The sequence below is a fragment of the Melopsittacus undulatus genome, chromosome 4 (assembly GCF_012275295.1).
Source record: "Melopsittacus undulatus isolate bMelUnd1 chromosome 4, bMelUnd1.mat.Z, whole genome shotgun sequence".
Lineage (NCBI taxonomy): Eukaryota > Metazoa > Chordata > Aves > Psittaciformes > Psittaculidae > Melopsittacus > Melopsittacus undulatus.
In genome coordinates this window covers 61,431,325-61,447,392 of record NC_047530.1, presented here as the reverse complement: position 1 = coordinate 61,447,392, position 16,068 = coordinate 61,431,325, and the positions used below count along the sequence as shown (strand labels likewise).

Sequence of the window (16,068 nt, the reverse complement as noted above, 5' to 3'; positions counted from 1 at the left end):
AAGGTTCTTGTAATCAGTGCTGTCTCCAGCAGAGATGTGATACATAATGTCAGGTCAGGTCCCTTGTGTTACACTTGTACACTTAGTAGTCAGTCAACATCTTTTGGGCTTTGCCTGTTCTGGCATGTTTACTGGGCTTCCATCCCTTTTGGTGAAACTACTCTGTCCATGGTGATGCAATGCAGTGAACAGTTAGGCCTGCTGTCATCATTAAAAATTCTTAGGTCATTCTTGGGTCTGTCCACATGATGGATGATGGCCATGGAACTCATGACCAAGAACTAGAATTTATTATTCAGAATAACTAATACAGTGATACCATGTTTGATTTGTTTACTCTGGTACGTATTAATTAAATTGGAAATATATTTTGGAGAGAGGAAAGATAAGAGTTCCAGCCGACTAGGGACCAAGTCTTCTATTTGCATTTGGGCAAGGAAAGAATTTACTTGTTTTATTCTTGTCTACTTCAGAGCGTAAAATGGTCAAAGATTTTTGTACCCTTTGGATTATGAAAGATACTGGTGAGAGCTTTTCCATTTTAAGGTTAGTTGGGGGTTTCTTATCCATGCTGTTATGTGCTGTGGCGAAGAACATGCCATCGCTTAACCAGCTCCTTGGGCTTGCTGATCATTTCATTCCAGTGTTCTAGTTCTTTGCCACGGGTGTACATGAAAGGCCCAACTACTACATGTCCTAGTAGATGTGTTTCTGGGAAAAAAAGAAAGCAGTTTGTGATTAACACTTGTAGTTGCTTCTTCAAAATCTTTACCTAAATTGGAAAATTAACTTGTATTTCTCTAATGCATGTTCTGAAAGTTCTTTTTAACCCAGAATTTTCATCAAGGAATTAACTCTAGATTTCAAGTTACGTAGTTTTTACATGCTAAGATTCAGCATTAAAAGGTACTGCAGTAAGTGAGTATTTAGTCAATTCAGGCCTACCCTATTGCCTGCACTCTAAACTAGAATCAGTTTAAAAGCACAGAGATCTGTATCTACCCTCTACCTCAGGTGTACTGTGGAAGTGGTTTTTTGGACATCAGCAACCTGAGCAGGATTCATATGATATTCTAGCTGGGAAAAGAATAGTTTTAGTGGGACAGCTGTGGGTTGCATTATGCGGGTTGCCATGGCCACCCTCTGCCAATGAGCAGATTGTTCGTTCATGCCTGAACTTGCCAGCTGTGGAGGGAGAAAAATAGTTAAAACCTGCCTTTAGATGAACTTGAGAATGTTTCTAAAGTGTTTGTCTGCAAGTGAAAATGGTGAAAGACCAGTTCTTGTCAATCCTCAAAGCCAAAGAACCTGCCCAAGAATTCACCTGAAGGAGGTTTTAAAGAAGTATATGAATCCAAATGAGGGTATTAATGCTTCACTATTAAGATCATATCTGCAATGCAGGGAAGGTGTTTTCTTGTGAACAGTGGAAATAGGAAATTCTAATTCACTTCTTCAAGCAGAACTTCTTCATGAATTCTCTGACATAGTGAGAGGCAACTTCAAGCATCGGTTTTCTTTCAGGGAATGGGGATGTTTGTAATCTTTCTTACTGCATCAACTGCTGTGATAATTAAAATTGCTATTCTTCTTTCAGAGTTGGTTAGGAACAGTGAATAGCGTCAAAATTTTGAAGGTTGGGAAAAGCACATGAAGGGAACATAATTGCAAAAGCTTGTTTTCATAGGATACCAGGATGGAACAAAAGTACAGCCCCTTGTACTGATAGTGACTAGCCTACAGTTGTTTTATTCCTGTCTTCCATTAAATTTATCTTTGGCCTCTGAAAGAGACACGTACACTTACTGCTAACAATAAGTTTTGTTCTGCTCTTTAAAGAAACACCCTATGATATACCCCAAACCTTTTGTATGTTTTATGAGTATTGCTGAAATGGAATTCCTCCCAGGTTTAAGTATCTCTACAGTATTTAAGAGATATGTGATATCTTAACTGTAATAATTTATATTGCTTACTTTCACCCTTGATACTCTGGAGCACAGATAGATTTAGGCTTGCTGTATCCAGCTCTGTCTGATCTGCCTTGAAACTGAAGGTTTCATTATACACTGGATTGGGAGATCCCAGGACAGCTGCTGTCTTTTTGCTTTTGATGAATTTATTATGGTTCATTAGCGAGACTTTGACATACACACCTTGGAGAAAAAGGTATATAAGAGGAACATAAATCAGAGGCAGCTGGGAGAAGGCTTAAGAAATTTCTTGCTTTCAGGTGACAATATTAAGTATAACATTAGATCATGACTGATTTGTGAAACATATATAGCAGCACAGCAATGCAGAACGTTAAGCAGGAGTACGCAAAGTACTTAAGGGCCACTTTTGCAGTGTATTTTCCAATTTAAGGGCTGTTAAAAGGAGCAGTCATGTTTTTACCCTGCATCCTTGATCTTATATTCTAGTCCTTCCCTTCATCTGATGGAGACTTTTCTGAAGGCTTAGTTTGTTTGGTCAGTAGTTAATTTCATATATTTGATCACATGATTGTTTGATCCATACAGAGAGGCTGTGAGGGAAGAGCCACATCATAATGCTGCAGACTGTGTTGGGATAAATTCAGGGGAGTAGAGTCTCTTGGTCGAAGAAGAAACCTTAGACAAAAGGTTTCACTGTAACTTCTAGCCCTGTGGTAAGAGGGTTGGTAGAAAATTTGAGGAAGAAAATGAGGAAGAGATCAATGATCTCTGCTCTTTCTTCTAGGAAATACTATGAAAATTGGTATGTGAGTGTAGGAACAAGAAGAAGAAGAACAACAACAACAAAATGCTTTGCTTCCTGAAGGGGACGTGTATTGCATTGTGATCTTATCCAGGGGGTCTCTGGCAATAAGATCCAAAGCAGCCTGAAATCTTCCATTCTTCTCTGCCCTTCTACAAAATTTAGAGACAAGCATGTAGAAAATTCATTTTAATTGACTGCTAAAGATTTGCTGTTTTCCAGTGAAGCGGTAAGAGATTCCATGCTGCTACTGTGTTTATTACTCTGAGGCCAGGGACACAAGAGCATGGTGGACCAGGAAAATGCCCACTGCAGTAAGGGAGAAAAGCTGTGGGTCCATGCTATGGTCCTTTGGAAAATGGCCAGGCTGTCCTAAAATGGGTTTTCTTTTCCCAGTTCAGTGCTACCCAGGACAGCTGTTCAGTGTCAGCAGTTGTCCTGCAGCTGTTACCTCTGGGCTTTTGCCTTGAAGCAACTCAGTTAAAGTCAGCATCCCCTGAAATGCTGCCTTCTCTGTAGCAGGGTAGTTGCTCACTGTATTAAAGCAGGAGAAAAAAAATGCTTCTGATGGCATGAGACAAACCACTTATTATGAAACAAAATCAAACCATAACAGAACCAAGCTATCAAAATCTAATTACCCCAGTAATAAAGCATGGGTTGTTTCCACACAAATTAAATCACTCATATGTTTATTTTTTCTTTTCAGAGTCACTCAGTGCAAGCCTGGGTGGACAGATGAGGAAGGAGCAAATTAAAACAGGAATTCTGGAGCTGATAGCAGAGAGGAAATCGTACTTACTGATAGCATGGCTCTCCTCCTGGAACTTTAACCCTCTTGCCCTCAGAACCACTACAGTGAGACGGCCTAGGTAGTCATTGTAGCTGAGGGAGAACTGGATATCACCATACTCTGAAGGAGGCTTTGGAAGCAGAACAACACTTGTCAAATATATCTCAGACTTTCTCTTCACACAGACAAATGGGGAAGGGGGGACATTGTCCTTTGTACTAGTGGTTTCTGCCACACTTAGGGCTCAATTCACATGAGTAATAAATTGTAATGGCTTTATTCTGTTGTGACATTGAACAAATTAATCAGCTTTCTGGAACCTCTGAACTACTATCTCTTCCAGGTGATGCCTGTTTCCATGCTTTTTCTGCCTTTTTTTCTGTTCTCACAAATTCAGAACAGAAGCAAAGAACAAGAAGTGTGTTCTTAACTATTTCCTAGCTTGTGTGACTGTTTCTGGGCAGTTGGGTAATCCCTATGCAACAGCTATGGATCTGCAGGTTGGAATCTTGATTCCAAATGCTTATCAAATACTTCTGCATTTGATGTAGGCATATGTTGTATCAAGTACTTCAGCTGTGCCTCTCTAGTACTTGTAAGATGGCAGAAGTTCCACAGTGCCAAGCATCCTGCCATCACATACCTCCAAGCTTTCCTTCTCCAGATCTCTCCATATGATTAGCTTGTTGTCATCAGTTAGTATTTCATTTTTCAGTGGGAAGATAACTTGGCCTAGGAGATGATGTTTCTTCTGTTTATCAACATGATAAACCAAAAACTTCAGAGTCCGTTGGAACAACATTTTACTGGAAACCTGTATGGGAAAAGGAAGAATATATTAATAATTATAAACCATCTAACACTACCATGACTTCAGAGGAAGAACTTTTCAAAGTGAGCTAAAGGTAGGTGGAGATTTCCTTTGATTATTTGAAGTCGACTTTCTTAATGTCCCTAAAGTTTTAGCTATGCTAAGTCTAAGGATACAAGCTAACATAGAATGAGTTGTCTTGAAAAACGTGCAATTAACTGGTGTTTTGTAACTCGTAGAGACCTAGTGGCATACAATGCATTTGCTTCCAGATGCAAATGTGCAGAAATCTGTAAACACTCATTTTTCAGTTGGTCTGAAACACAAACTGTTTTTGTTTTAAAGCTTTTGTCTTGTGACACCTGCTGTGAAAGCCTCTTAGCTTAGGGAGCCAAGCTCCTAGCTTTATAGCTCTATACAAGTAGCATACCATATAGCTCATGAGTTCTAGTTTCTAGCCTACTTCTACAGCAAAGAAACTAAAAGCCATGAAAGCATTAGTTCACTATTGGTTGGTTCTGGACTTTAGAGCTGCTCAGCTGAACTACTCAGACATAGTTCAGACTGGAGCTTTTATCATAGAATCATAGGATAGTTAGGATTGGAAAGGATCATCTAGTTCCAACCCCCCTGCCATGGGCAGGGACACCTCACACTAAACCATATCACCCAAGGCTTCATCCAGTCTGGTCCAGCCAGGGATGGAGCATTCTCCCAGAGCAAGTTCTAGAATCCTCAACTTTGGTGTAGACAACAAGCAAGATCTTTGCTGGAGCCACAGGATCTCCAGAAGCCCCAGTAATAACTCTTATCTCCAGTAGGAATGACTGGTATCTTGGTAGAAGTTTGTAGAAATCTAATTTTCACAAAACATGTACTTTGACAAGTACAAGTATTTGCAAACAAAAATGTGTTTCATCAAAAGGAAAAGTACCTGAAAAACAAAGTTTTCATCAAACTGCGGGTTAAGGGTTTTGCGTTTCATTTTGGACTGCAAGTAGCTTCTTTCATCAGGCAGCAGGTAGATCTTCACAAACGGACTACAGGAATCAGCAGCAGGAGGCTGCAGTTTCCTGACTTTGATCAAGGAGACGAGAAGTCTTTCTGACTCTTGATCATACTCTATGGAGAACCAGAGGCGGCCAATGTTCCCTTCAGGAAAATCTGTCTCACTTTGGTCTTCAGGAAATTTGTACAGCTCTGGGTTAATGGTCCCTACAACGTAAGCTCCAGCTTCAAGAGATAAAAAGCAAGAACACTCAGATTAGTCTCAAGACCACAGTAGGCATTTTTATAGCCACTGCTGTATTTGGGGAAATCACATTAATTTCTATATTAACAAATTTCCCATCAACCTGGTATTTTAATTCCTTTTCCCTCAAATTTGGAGGAGTAATTGTAGGCTGTGACACATTTCTTTTTCCTATTCACGTGACTGTACCTTGATAGTTTTTTGCAGTCTGCAGCTGGTCACTACTGTTTCTGGGGTCAACAGGCAATTTCTGAGCTACACTCATCTTATGCCTTTACAAAACACAGGAGAGATTGCTTTGTCTGCCATACACACAAAGACCCACAGCACATGGCTGTGGGATGTAGCCAGAATGGCTATACCCTGGCCCATTTTCTACATGTATAAAAAAATACATATGCGTACTGTGTTTAGGGCTTGTACTGTCTAATGGTGTCTGTTATGCTCCCAGTAAGCATGTTTCACAATAATAAAGTTACTCTTTATAAGAGTACCACTAAAAAGAGTCCTGGTTTTGCAGTGCCATACCCAAAGAATGAAATGATGACCGGGGCCCAGACTGAGGAATCATGTGGGGGTCACTGTCTTCCTGAATGTGTTCTTCATTCGTCAGATTAATCCAGTCTTGCTCATGCAGTGTTGGTGGAATGATAAATGGAATGCTTCTGGATCTGCTCAAGACAACAACAGCTACTGACTTCTGCTTGGAAACCAAACTTGGTAACCAAAATAAGTTTACTGTTCTTATTTCATAATCTTGTAAGAGTTATATGGAGATGCACAGGTAGAAAAGATATTGCTTTGCAACTAATTTTATTTGTATAATGCCTAAAGGTCCATCTGATCTTAATTCTTCAGACAGATCCCTCACTTTTGCCTTTAAATCTTCTTTAGAACTGATCTTTCAAAGGAAAAGATGAATTAACTGCAGCTGCCTGTTTTAGAGCCCCAAAGCTCTGCACTGACTAACTTTCTAGGAGAGTCTCCTTTCTGAACCAATGTCCTATTGTTTAGCTTTCAGATGCTTCATTATGAGACCACCAGGAAAGACTGGAAAACACGATGAATCTGTCTAGGTAACAGATAAAGCTATCCATGCACCAGTTACACTTGAATCTGTTGTCTCTTACATAAATCAGAAATAATAATTGCATGCATAGATAAAGAAAGTACTGTTTTCCTGCAGGAACAAAACAGAGCATGACTGATGTTTTTATACAATTTAGGGGGTCTCATTTACTTATGAACATAAATATATTTAGATGACCCCCTCATTTGGGATTTTACAAGTTTATATAAAGTACCATTAGTGTATGCTTTAAAAACCAAAAATATATACCTTGTGCTTTTTAGCTGAATTTCAGGCTGATCCTGAAAAATAGCATTTGCATTTGTCATTTTGACAGCACCGGTGAGCTTTTCATAAGAATGGAACCAACACAATTTCTTCCAGAGCAGGTATGCAGTTATTCCAATGAGAACAAATAAAAGGATCCCTCCTATTATACCTCCAGCAACAGCAACTGCTTGTTCTGTTCAAACACAGAGTATATAAAGCATAGGAGGATCAAAGTTACATATGGTTTGAGGATAGACAGGGATATTAAAACTGGAATATTTATTTGATTTAAATTCCAAAATGATTTTTAAGTGAAACATTCTCTTCATGTGCACATTGTTTGTCTTTGGTTATAGCATGATGCAACACTTGAAGATATATGACATCAACAGAGATAAGAAACTGTTCAGATATGCAGGCAATGGTGGCAGTGTAGAAGGCTATAGATGTTGGGGGGACACAACATGGGACCAAACCCAAAGAGCTGTTTAGGCTCTTATTTTACGTTAGCATAAACATTTACCTTATCATGGCAGAAGAGCTAGAGCTTTTATAACAGAAGAAAAAGAAAACACGGGAGTACCTAACACAAAAGATACCAAGTACCTAACACAAAAGATACCGTTATTTTTGTTTGGTTTGTTCTTTCAACTATTCATCTATGTTGAATTGGAACTAGATCCTGGCACAAGAAACAAAGCAAAGCTCTGTTGTTTTCTAAGGATGCATGTGTTTCCTGATCTGTAACATCAAACTTAAGTATCCATTAAACACTGTTTCCTGAATCTTGATTACTTCAGATAAAAACAGATCTTGTATAATTTGGGGTTTGGGACTTTTTTTCACACTAATAAAACTTAATAAATGTATTTAATATGAATAATAGGAATTAATAGGAATGCTGTTATGAAAATTTCTCCCTAGATGAAAGATAAATGATTGATAGTGGGTTCAGTTTGTTGTTTTCTCATGTTTGCTGAGTATGCTAGAGTAAAAGTCTGGAAAAGCCACTTCTGCAACATACTTGATACCTAGCCCGTCTTGGCCTACCACTAACTAGTACTGGTGCATTGAGACATGATTAGGCCTCAACTGAGAACTGGTCTTAACAGAATATCAGTCTGTCTGAGCCCAAACTGCAGAACTACTACTCACTGCAGCTATGTGAGGCAGTCTACCATCAGCTGGGTTCTTATGTACTGCCGTTTCTGGGGGTCTCCCCTGAAATTGAAGCAGAAAAGTGACCTGCTGTTCTCTCATAACTGCTACTCTTTTCTTCTCTGCTTTTAGGTAGAGGTAACTGTGGTTATGCTTTATTCCTTTCTCCTTTTTATCTGCCTCTGCTTGGTAGATACCTTGCAGTTAGCCACCTCTATATAATGGTGTAAGTAAAATCAATACAAGCACAAAATAATCAATCGACACTAGTAACAGTCTTGATTAAGAATTCGGGAGTATTTTTCTACAGTTTAGCTTGTTGATTAGAGCTATAAATATATAGGAAGTGAGTTGCAAATATGTGTATTATTGATCTTTTTCATGGTTGCCATGTTCCTGTAAGTGATGTGAAGTGTCCAGCAGCTACAGAACACTTCTGTAAATACCTTGTTCTAGAAAATTAACCTGGCTGCAGTGCCTCAAAGGCCTTATGTGATCCTATCTCATTATCCTGCATTTGGTACAGTCACAGGAGCCAACTTATTTTCGCAGTTCTGCTCCAGGTGTATTGCCTTTGCTCTCTGCAGGACCTGGCTGGCTGCTTCCCCATGAGTCATATAATCACTCATGTCTCCCAGCACCATGGAGCAACCACCCTGCTCATGCAACAGGCACTTTGCTATCCTTGCAACTGGAAGGTAGACTGAAAAGGTTTCAGCATTTAGTCAGGCTATTGGTATAACAGTATCAGTACAAGACTTGTTCTGAGGAACATGAAACAAGTACCTATTTGGTATGGGTTAATATTAATGCAAAGAAAAGTCTGTACTATTACTGGTCATTTAGTTTTGTTTTATAAGAATGCACAGTATGAGGAAATGCATTAATAGATGCAGTCCTGAGCATGGAAAATGTGTGCTCCTCTTAGTCTTACTTAGTTTCTTACTATTTAGGGCATGCTTGACTGTGTCTTCAGTCAGATTCCCATCTTATTGCAGTTTAGAAGGCCAGATGCAGAAAACTGTTTTAATTTAATGCCCATGAACATAATAGAAATTAATGGTTCACTTCATGCAGGTGCACTATCAACAATACAAATGTTTGTATGGCCGGTGGTTTTACTGTCTGACATAAGTATCTTAAAGGTTAACATTTCAAGCAAGCTCAACAGCCTATTTAACTTGTCCTTTCCATTCCAAAGTCTTTAATGCTCTCAGCAGCAACCCTGTGCTCCCTCTCCCCTCCCCCCCCAAACCAGTTTGTCACCATTTCCCATTAAGGACAGTAAGCTGAGGTGCACTGTAAAGCAATGAACAGTACAACAGCTGTGCATTGATTTTTGGAGTAAGATAATGAGTTTCCAATCTCATGATTAAATGAGTTTAATGTATTGAATTTGTCTACTGGAAATTGTCAGCTATTTATGACCCACCTACTGCCATTGTCTCGAATTCTGTTTATGTATTTTTACACAGTGGTATATAGAAGGTAAAGTTTTACTCATTTCAGCAAAGCTACCTATGATTTCAGGAGATGTGGAAAATTTGGCACACCTCTAGCTCATCTTACCTGATCGGATAAGCAGCAGAACCAGTAGCTTAGCGCATGACGTAGTACTAGTCACAAAATCAACCACTGAAATGAGTTGAGTCTGCAGGGAGAAAAATATGTATCTTTTAAAATAGGTACCTGTCATTGTGAGGAATTGATGTATTGTATTGTTCTGTGATCCAGGATCATGGCAGCTGGAGATGGATGAGACGTGTTGGATCACTTAATCTCCAGGTGTCCTCTGTTAACAGGTATCACGTTTATCCTAGCACAGAGAAATAGTGACAGTCATTACCTTTGGTGTTGGGTCCCACTTTGCTTAATGTCCAATGACATGCTTTTAATAAGCTTTTCTTACACTTTGCAGCATGCCTTTGGGAGTTGTGACCAGTCACTTATCCATCAAAAGCTTTAATCCACATGTCCTCAGATTTACCAGCAGTTACAGTGTAAGTACAGTAAAACCCAAATTACCCGGGGTGGGGTTAAGCCTTGGCACTTGCTGTGTCTGTCTCGCAGAGCCAGCTCGTCCTCCGACATCCCAGTGCTGCGGGCACGGCATGCAGACCGGCGGTGCGCACCCGAGCCGCAGGTTGCGGGCTGCCCTTCCTCCTGCGGCCCCCTCGGAAGGTGGAGCAGCGCTACAGCCCGTGGAGCTCAGAGACAGGTTTGAGTCCGTTCCTTACCTGACCTCACCGATGCTCACGGGTGCTCGGACCTCTGCAGTCACGGCCTCGGTAACGGGCGGCAGCTCCCCCCTGCCCGTGCCGGTCTGGGGCTGCCGGCAGCCCTGCGGGTGTCTGCCCGGCTCCTCCCCGGCCCTCCGACACTCGGGCTGTGTAGGAAGGGCGAGGGGCACGTTCGGAAGTGCAGCCTTACCTAGGGTCTTTGTGCAGGGCCAGCTGGGGAGCGGGGACAGGCACTGCAGGCTTCAGACAGCTCGTCAGCCGTCCTGCCTGCGAGCGAGCTGTGCAAATAGGCAGGGAAGTAGTAGTTTGCTGTGCCGAGCAAATCTTCTGTCAGCCCTAAAAAGCCCTCTGCAACGTATAGGACAGGGGGGAATGGCTTTAAACTGGCAGAGGGTAGATTCGGATTAGACGTTAGAAAGAAGTATTTCACTATGAGGGTGGTGAGGCACTGGAACAGGTGGCGGAGAGGAGCTTTGGATGCCCCGTCCCGGCAGTGTTCAAGGGCTTTGAGCAGCCTGGTCTATCTAGTAAGTGTCTCTGCCCATGGCAGGGGGTTGGAACTGAACGAGCTTTAAGGTCCCTTCCAGCTCTAACCACCTACACGAGATAGTTTTTTAAAGTATGACTGTGCTCAGAAAGTGACTTTGATAGTAGTAGCTTAGTTCTTGAAATTCAGGTGAGCAAGAAGTGAGCATGCGCTTTGTTCAAACCAAAATGCATAAGCACAAAGAAACACGGAAAGTTTACTTAGAAAACTGCAATTACAGCTTTTCCTATTTATGTGTATTAATGTAATGATTTTCAGTCTCATGTGTGTGTAGTAAATATAACCAAACAGATCTTAACTAACAAAATTACATATACTTCAGAAACTAAATTATTCATCTTCACTTCTTGTTTGCTAATGCTTGCTTCTTTCTCAGCCAGTGTGACAAGAATATACACCTAACACTTAATAGTTGTTTGTATTATACATGCTTGTTCTGTTCACAGCTATTGCATGCATTTACATGGTGTGATTTAATCTAAAAGCCAAAGAAATGCATAGGAATTAAACTAGTGAGAGTCTAATGGAATAGCCCCCATTTGTGTGGAATCTGAATTCTTTTAATTTAAAATGTTGATGTGGTATGGTTTAGCTCTTTCTATTATTTTTCTATTCATTTTTGAGTTCTCCATAAGTACAAAAGTATTGAGCAAATTTTTAGTCTTAAAATAAAAAGCTACATATATTTCAGTTTTGCACTTTAACATAGGTACCTATTAAGTAAGTACTGAATACTCAGCACTTTTGTTATTCTTATTTCTACATTGAATTAGTATCAGTATTGCAGTCTAGATTTTTTGCTCAGTAGTTTTGCACTTGCAAGGATAATGTCTGTTTGAGACAACTGAAGTTTTGTGTTGTGTGGCAAGACCAACAACTGTCTGCTTTCTATGACAGTGTTTTCACTTGAGCACACCTTCATGGCTGTGTGAGGAGTGATAATGTTCTTTAAACATCTGACAGATTTATAGAGTGCTGCTGAACAGTTAAAATGATCCTAGTCAGATGCACCGTCTCCCATACAAGCTGTGCTGTTTGTGAAGCACTTACCTCTGGGAAGCATTAACCATCTGCTGATTCAGCTTGTTTCAGTGTGTCAGTAGATGAGATGGGTTGAGCTTGGAGGAGCAGATTTCACCCTCTCCAAGGATGAAAGGAGTTAATGACAAAGCTGCTAAGCTGGGAGCTTTAATTTTGATTCTGTGCTGCATCCACAAACTTTCTGCTCTCTAGTCTTTCTGTGCTGAGTTTTTGCACTGGTTGGAAATCAAAATACAGGATGTGAGGAACTCAATTTTACCCTTCTTTATTTCTCATTACTAACCTGCTTTCTAGCTTAAATATCTGGATTTAGTAAATTCTCAGCTGAGAGCAAGCTGAGAGTTTTATGTTTTGTGGACATAGATATTGTACTATAAGTATTTGAAGTTTTTGGTTAATTTCTTTTGTAGCATTAACATATACATTCTTTAGTGTGCATATCCAGGTCTTGCTTCTTACAGTAAAACCTTGGCCTTTAAAAGACCACATAAAAATTCCCTTATAACTACAAAATAATATTTGCTATATTTCAAGATAATTACCAAGATATCCTAGTTTAGAATACAGGCTAAAGGATGCTGCATTCTCACCACTTTGATTCACTATTGCAGTTCTTTGGATCACCAGTGTGATTCTCACCAAAATGATTTTTGTAGTATGAAAGTAAAGAGTTGGGCCCCGAACAGTAATGTATATTTCTTGATTATGTTTTTCTCAGTGGTCTGTTTTTCTAATTCTGGTGGCACATTCCTATCATGTTTTCTAAAACATACATTCTCATGAAATTACATAGATGATCATACGTGGAGATACAGAATAGTATAGTTTTTACTGTATATGTCTGACACATCTCTGCTTATAGGCCATTTCCTTGCTTTTGTGGTAGTAATCTCATTTTGAATGCTGAAATGTTCATACCATTTTATGGTTGCTCAGGTGGGAGGCTTTCTTCTTGCTTTGGCAAAGCTGAAACTGATGCTGAAAAGGCAGATGTGGTCTCTGGAAGAGACGTATAGAAAAGGTAAGACTGAAAATACTCTGTAATGTTTCTTTAAAATCTCTGAAAAATAGAAACAGTTTGAAATGGATTATAGGCTCTGAATGAATTTATTTAAAAGTCAGAACACTCAAGATAAAGAATATTCTGTCACAAAGCAGTTAATGTAAGAACACTGCTGTCACATTGCTTGTGAGACACCAAGTTAAGTAATATGTTTCATCATTTATCATATGATATTCTCATAATTTCCACTAGCATGAATGAAATTTAATGCATGTATTTTTTAAATGGGATATCTTTATAAACAGAATAAGTGGTGACAAGCAAACATTTCACAATCAAGTTGAAAGCATGTAATTACTTAATGCTGTTTAGTAATCAGTAATTTAGTAATGCTTTTTAGGAGCACCCCATGACAGAGGATAGAGAAATACTTAAGATACAGCTGCAGAATTATAAGCATCAGTAGATCCTTAAGTAATCTTATTTTTATCCAGTTGACAGTTTCCCTCTAAAGACTAATTCTTACTGTACTTTATTAATAATCTTGAAGATACAATGGATCTCCTTTGATAAAAGGAGTTTGTTTTAAGCAGCCCTAGAATGATCTTTAAATTCAGGTATTGTAAGTGAAATGTATTCAAGTTCTTCTGCCTTCATCCCACTTCCTTGTGTTTGTGAATTTTGACTTTCACATTGGTGGTACCTTCAGCTAGAATGTCATTTAAAAAGAGGTAGATTCTTTTCTTCCCCAGTTAAAACATGGCCAGTTTTATTGAGGCTGGTGAATCTGCCAGGGACATTAGAGATTAAGGTTTGCAGGGAGCACTGATGGGTGCCCTAACTACAACAAATAGATTACATTAAGAAGTGTGATTGTGAATGGCAGAAATAATGAGTTCTCAGAAGTTCTGTAAAGCCTTTCATTCCCATGCTCCTGATTTCTGGACCAGCATTAATTACTGGTAGTTAACCATCACAAAAGCTTTTTGAAATAATAGTTATTGTTATCCTCATTTTATAGATTGTTTAATAGCTGGAATTCCTCCAGAGTCACACTTGTGTAGCTGAGATAAGAATTTCTCCCACAATCTACTGTTGGCCTTGGACTAACATACAGTTCTTAGCTTGAGCAGGTTATGGATAATTGACTGTTTCAGAAAAGAAAATGTGAAAGAAATATCTACTCTGTCATGAAATATCCTTTGGATTCATTTTGGGTGTTGTTTGTTAGTTTCCTTTCAAACAAAGAGATGGGAATGGGAGAGTAAGTGCATCCAGTAGGGAATGAGTCTGCTAGAACTGTTTTCTCTCAGCTTTACTGTTGATGGTAGTTGCCCTTAACCACTCTGAGTGCCTAGGGCTACAATCCAGAACAATTCTCCTGCTAAAATTACAGGTATGAAATGGAATAGAGACAGAGCCAATGTGGACAACAGGAAAAAAACCTTCAAAAGCTGCCATGTTTGGTGCCTCTTCAAAGGGCCTAGGGAGAAAGATGGCAAAAAGAAAGAAAAGGGGGGAAGGGGAAGATAACTTTAACCTAGTTAAGGGGTTTGGTTTCCTGCTTTGGTATTTCATTCTAGGCCAGTAAAACCCCTGACACTGTTTGTGTCTGTTATACTCCTCAAGGAAAGATAGGGAGAATGCTTTTGGACCTGTGCAAACCTGTGGGTATCTGTCCCATCAGTTTTCTTCTGGCACAGAACTGGTCCACGGAGCATTGAGCACACAGAAAACTGTGACAGCTTGCACGGAGCATGTTGTGCAAGATGGATTCCCCCCTCCATGCTTTGGTACTCATCTTTTGCTCGGTATTGGAAATCCCTGACAGACTTGAACGCATGAAGCATTTGCTTTCTCTTTAGGGCCTTCTTACAAATCGTTTCAGCACTGTTATAGTATATCTACTGCCATGAAAGTATACATGGGTAGTCTGCATATCAGCATTTCTGCAGACCTCAAAATGTTTGGGTTTTTACCTTTGCTTTCAGGACACTGTAACTGTTGGTGTTGCTGGATAATAAAATGTATGCGAGCTATAGCACCACCTCCTGTCCAAAGTTGGGCTTTGTTAAGAATCAACAGAGTAGGCTGAGTTCTCTTAAAAGTGTTTCATTTTTCTTTATGAAACAGAACGCAGAGGATGCGAACTTTTATTCCTTTCAGTTGACTTTTTCTCCCTGTGTTTTACAATAGGAATTTCAGAAATACCAAGTCTGTTTGAACAGGATAATGTTCTCATGGGGTTTTTGCTAATGTAAATTGCATTAAGAAAGTTAGCAGCTGGTGCTGCTTCAAGGAAAAACAGCACAAAATGTTCCTCTCAAATGACTTTTATTAATAAGCTCAGTGTTCACGATGATTTGCATAAGGCAAAGCACAAGAGATTGTTGCAGAGGTAATTACTTGCAAAGCTCTGGCCTTCATGGCTTTAAAGTGTTGTAGGAGCACTATCTGACTTTTTGTTCTGGCTTTGCACATCACCTAGCCTTGGCAATGGTAATCTGAACTCTGTTAGTTTGCCAAGGCCTTGCAAGATTACTTATGTACACATGCAAAGTGAGCGTTTGCACAGCTGTAGCCATGGAAAACAAATGTCGCTCTAAGGCAAGACCAGTTTGTATTTTAGGCAGTATTTCCTAACTTTCCCTCCCTCTGAAACAGATAATGGATTTAATCCAGACACAATGTTAAGTAAGGTATGAGCACTATAAGACAAACATGAAGGGACTGCTGAGCAGGCAGATGGATCTGTAGACAGAAATGCATCTGAAGATTTGAATGAAGTGCAGGAACGTGCAAAAATGTATATATTACCCTGTATGTAATATAGCCCTAAATCTGTAGCCCATAAGGGATGCAAACTTCTAATTGAAAGCAAAATTGTGTTTGGTTTTGGGAGTATATACAGCTGGAATGAGATACTAAAAGCTGAAGATCTGTTTGCTTTAACTTATGGTTGTTTCTGCAGGCACATACACCTCAACCTCCTCCATCTGTAGCAACAGGTTTACAGATGCCACCCCATATATTTTTGTATGTTTTAGTGGCTTTGGGCAAGAATGTAGTGAGATCTTGGGGGTCAAGGATGTAAGAAAAGAAATTTGAATCCTGAGTGTAGGGAAAAACAGTAAACTTTTCATAT

The 16,068-nt window shown here is 39.6% G+C and overlaps 2 protein-coding genes across 2 annotated transcripts in view; one reads left to right on the top strand and one right to left on the bottom strand.

Moving 5' to 3' along the window:
* Positions 1-404: 404 nt before the first annotated feature.
* SYT15 (synaptotagmin 15) lies at positions 405-10,407 on the bottom strand. The gene is made up of 9 exons (XM_031053490.1): positions 10,330-10,407; positions 9,782-9,908; positions 6,935-7,127; positions 6,124-6,266; positions 5,278-5,576; positions 4,176-4,346; positions 3,542-3,662; positions 1,977-2,156; positions 405-711 (listed from the first exon to the last, which is right to left on the bottom strand). Exons 2-9 carry the CDS (start codon positions 9,786-9,788, stop codon positions 575-577), a joined length of 1,251 nt encoding a protein of 416 aa, XP_030909350.1. The 5' UTR covers positions 9,789-9,908; positions 10,330-10,407; the 3' UTR covers positions 405-574.
* Positions 10,222-16,068, top strand: part of GPRIN2 (G protein regulated inducer of neurite outgrowth 2) — a 27,817-nt gene continuing 21,970 nt past the window's right edge. Inside the window, exons 1-2 of the mRNA XM_031053488.2 lie at positions 10,222-10,310; positions 12,857-12,941. The gene's annotated coding sequence lies outside the window, so the exon portion shown is untranslated. The remainder of the gene's footprint in view (positions 10,311-12,856; positions 12,942-16,068) is intronic.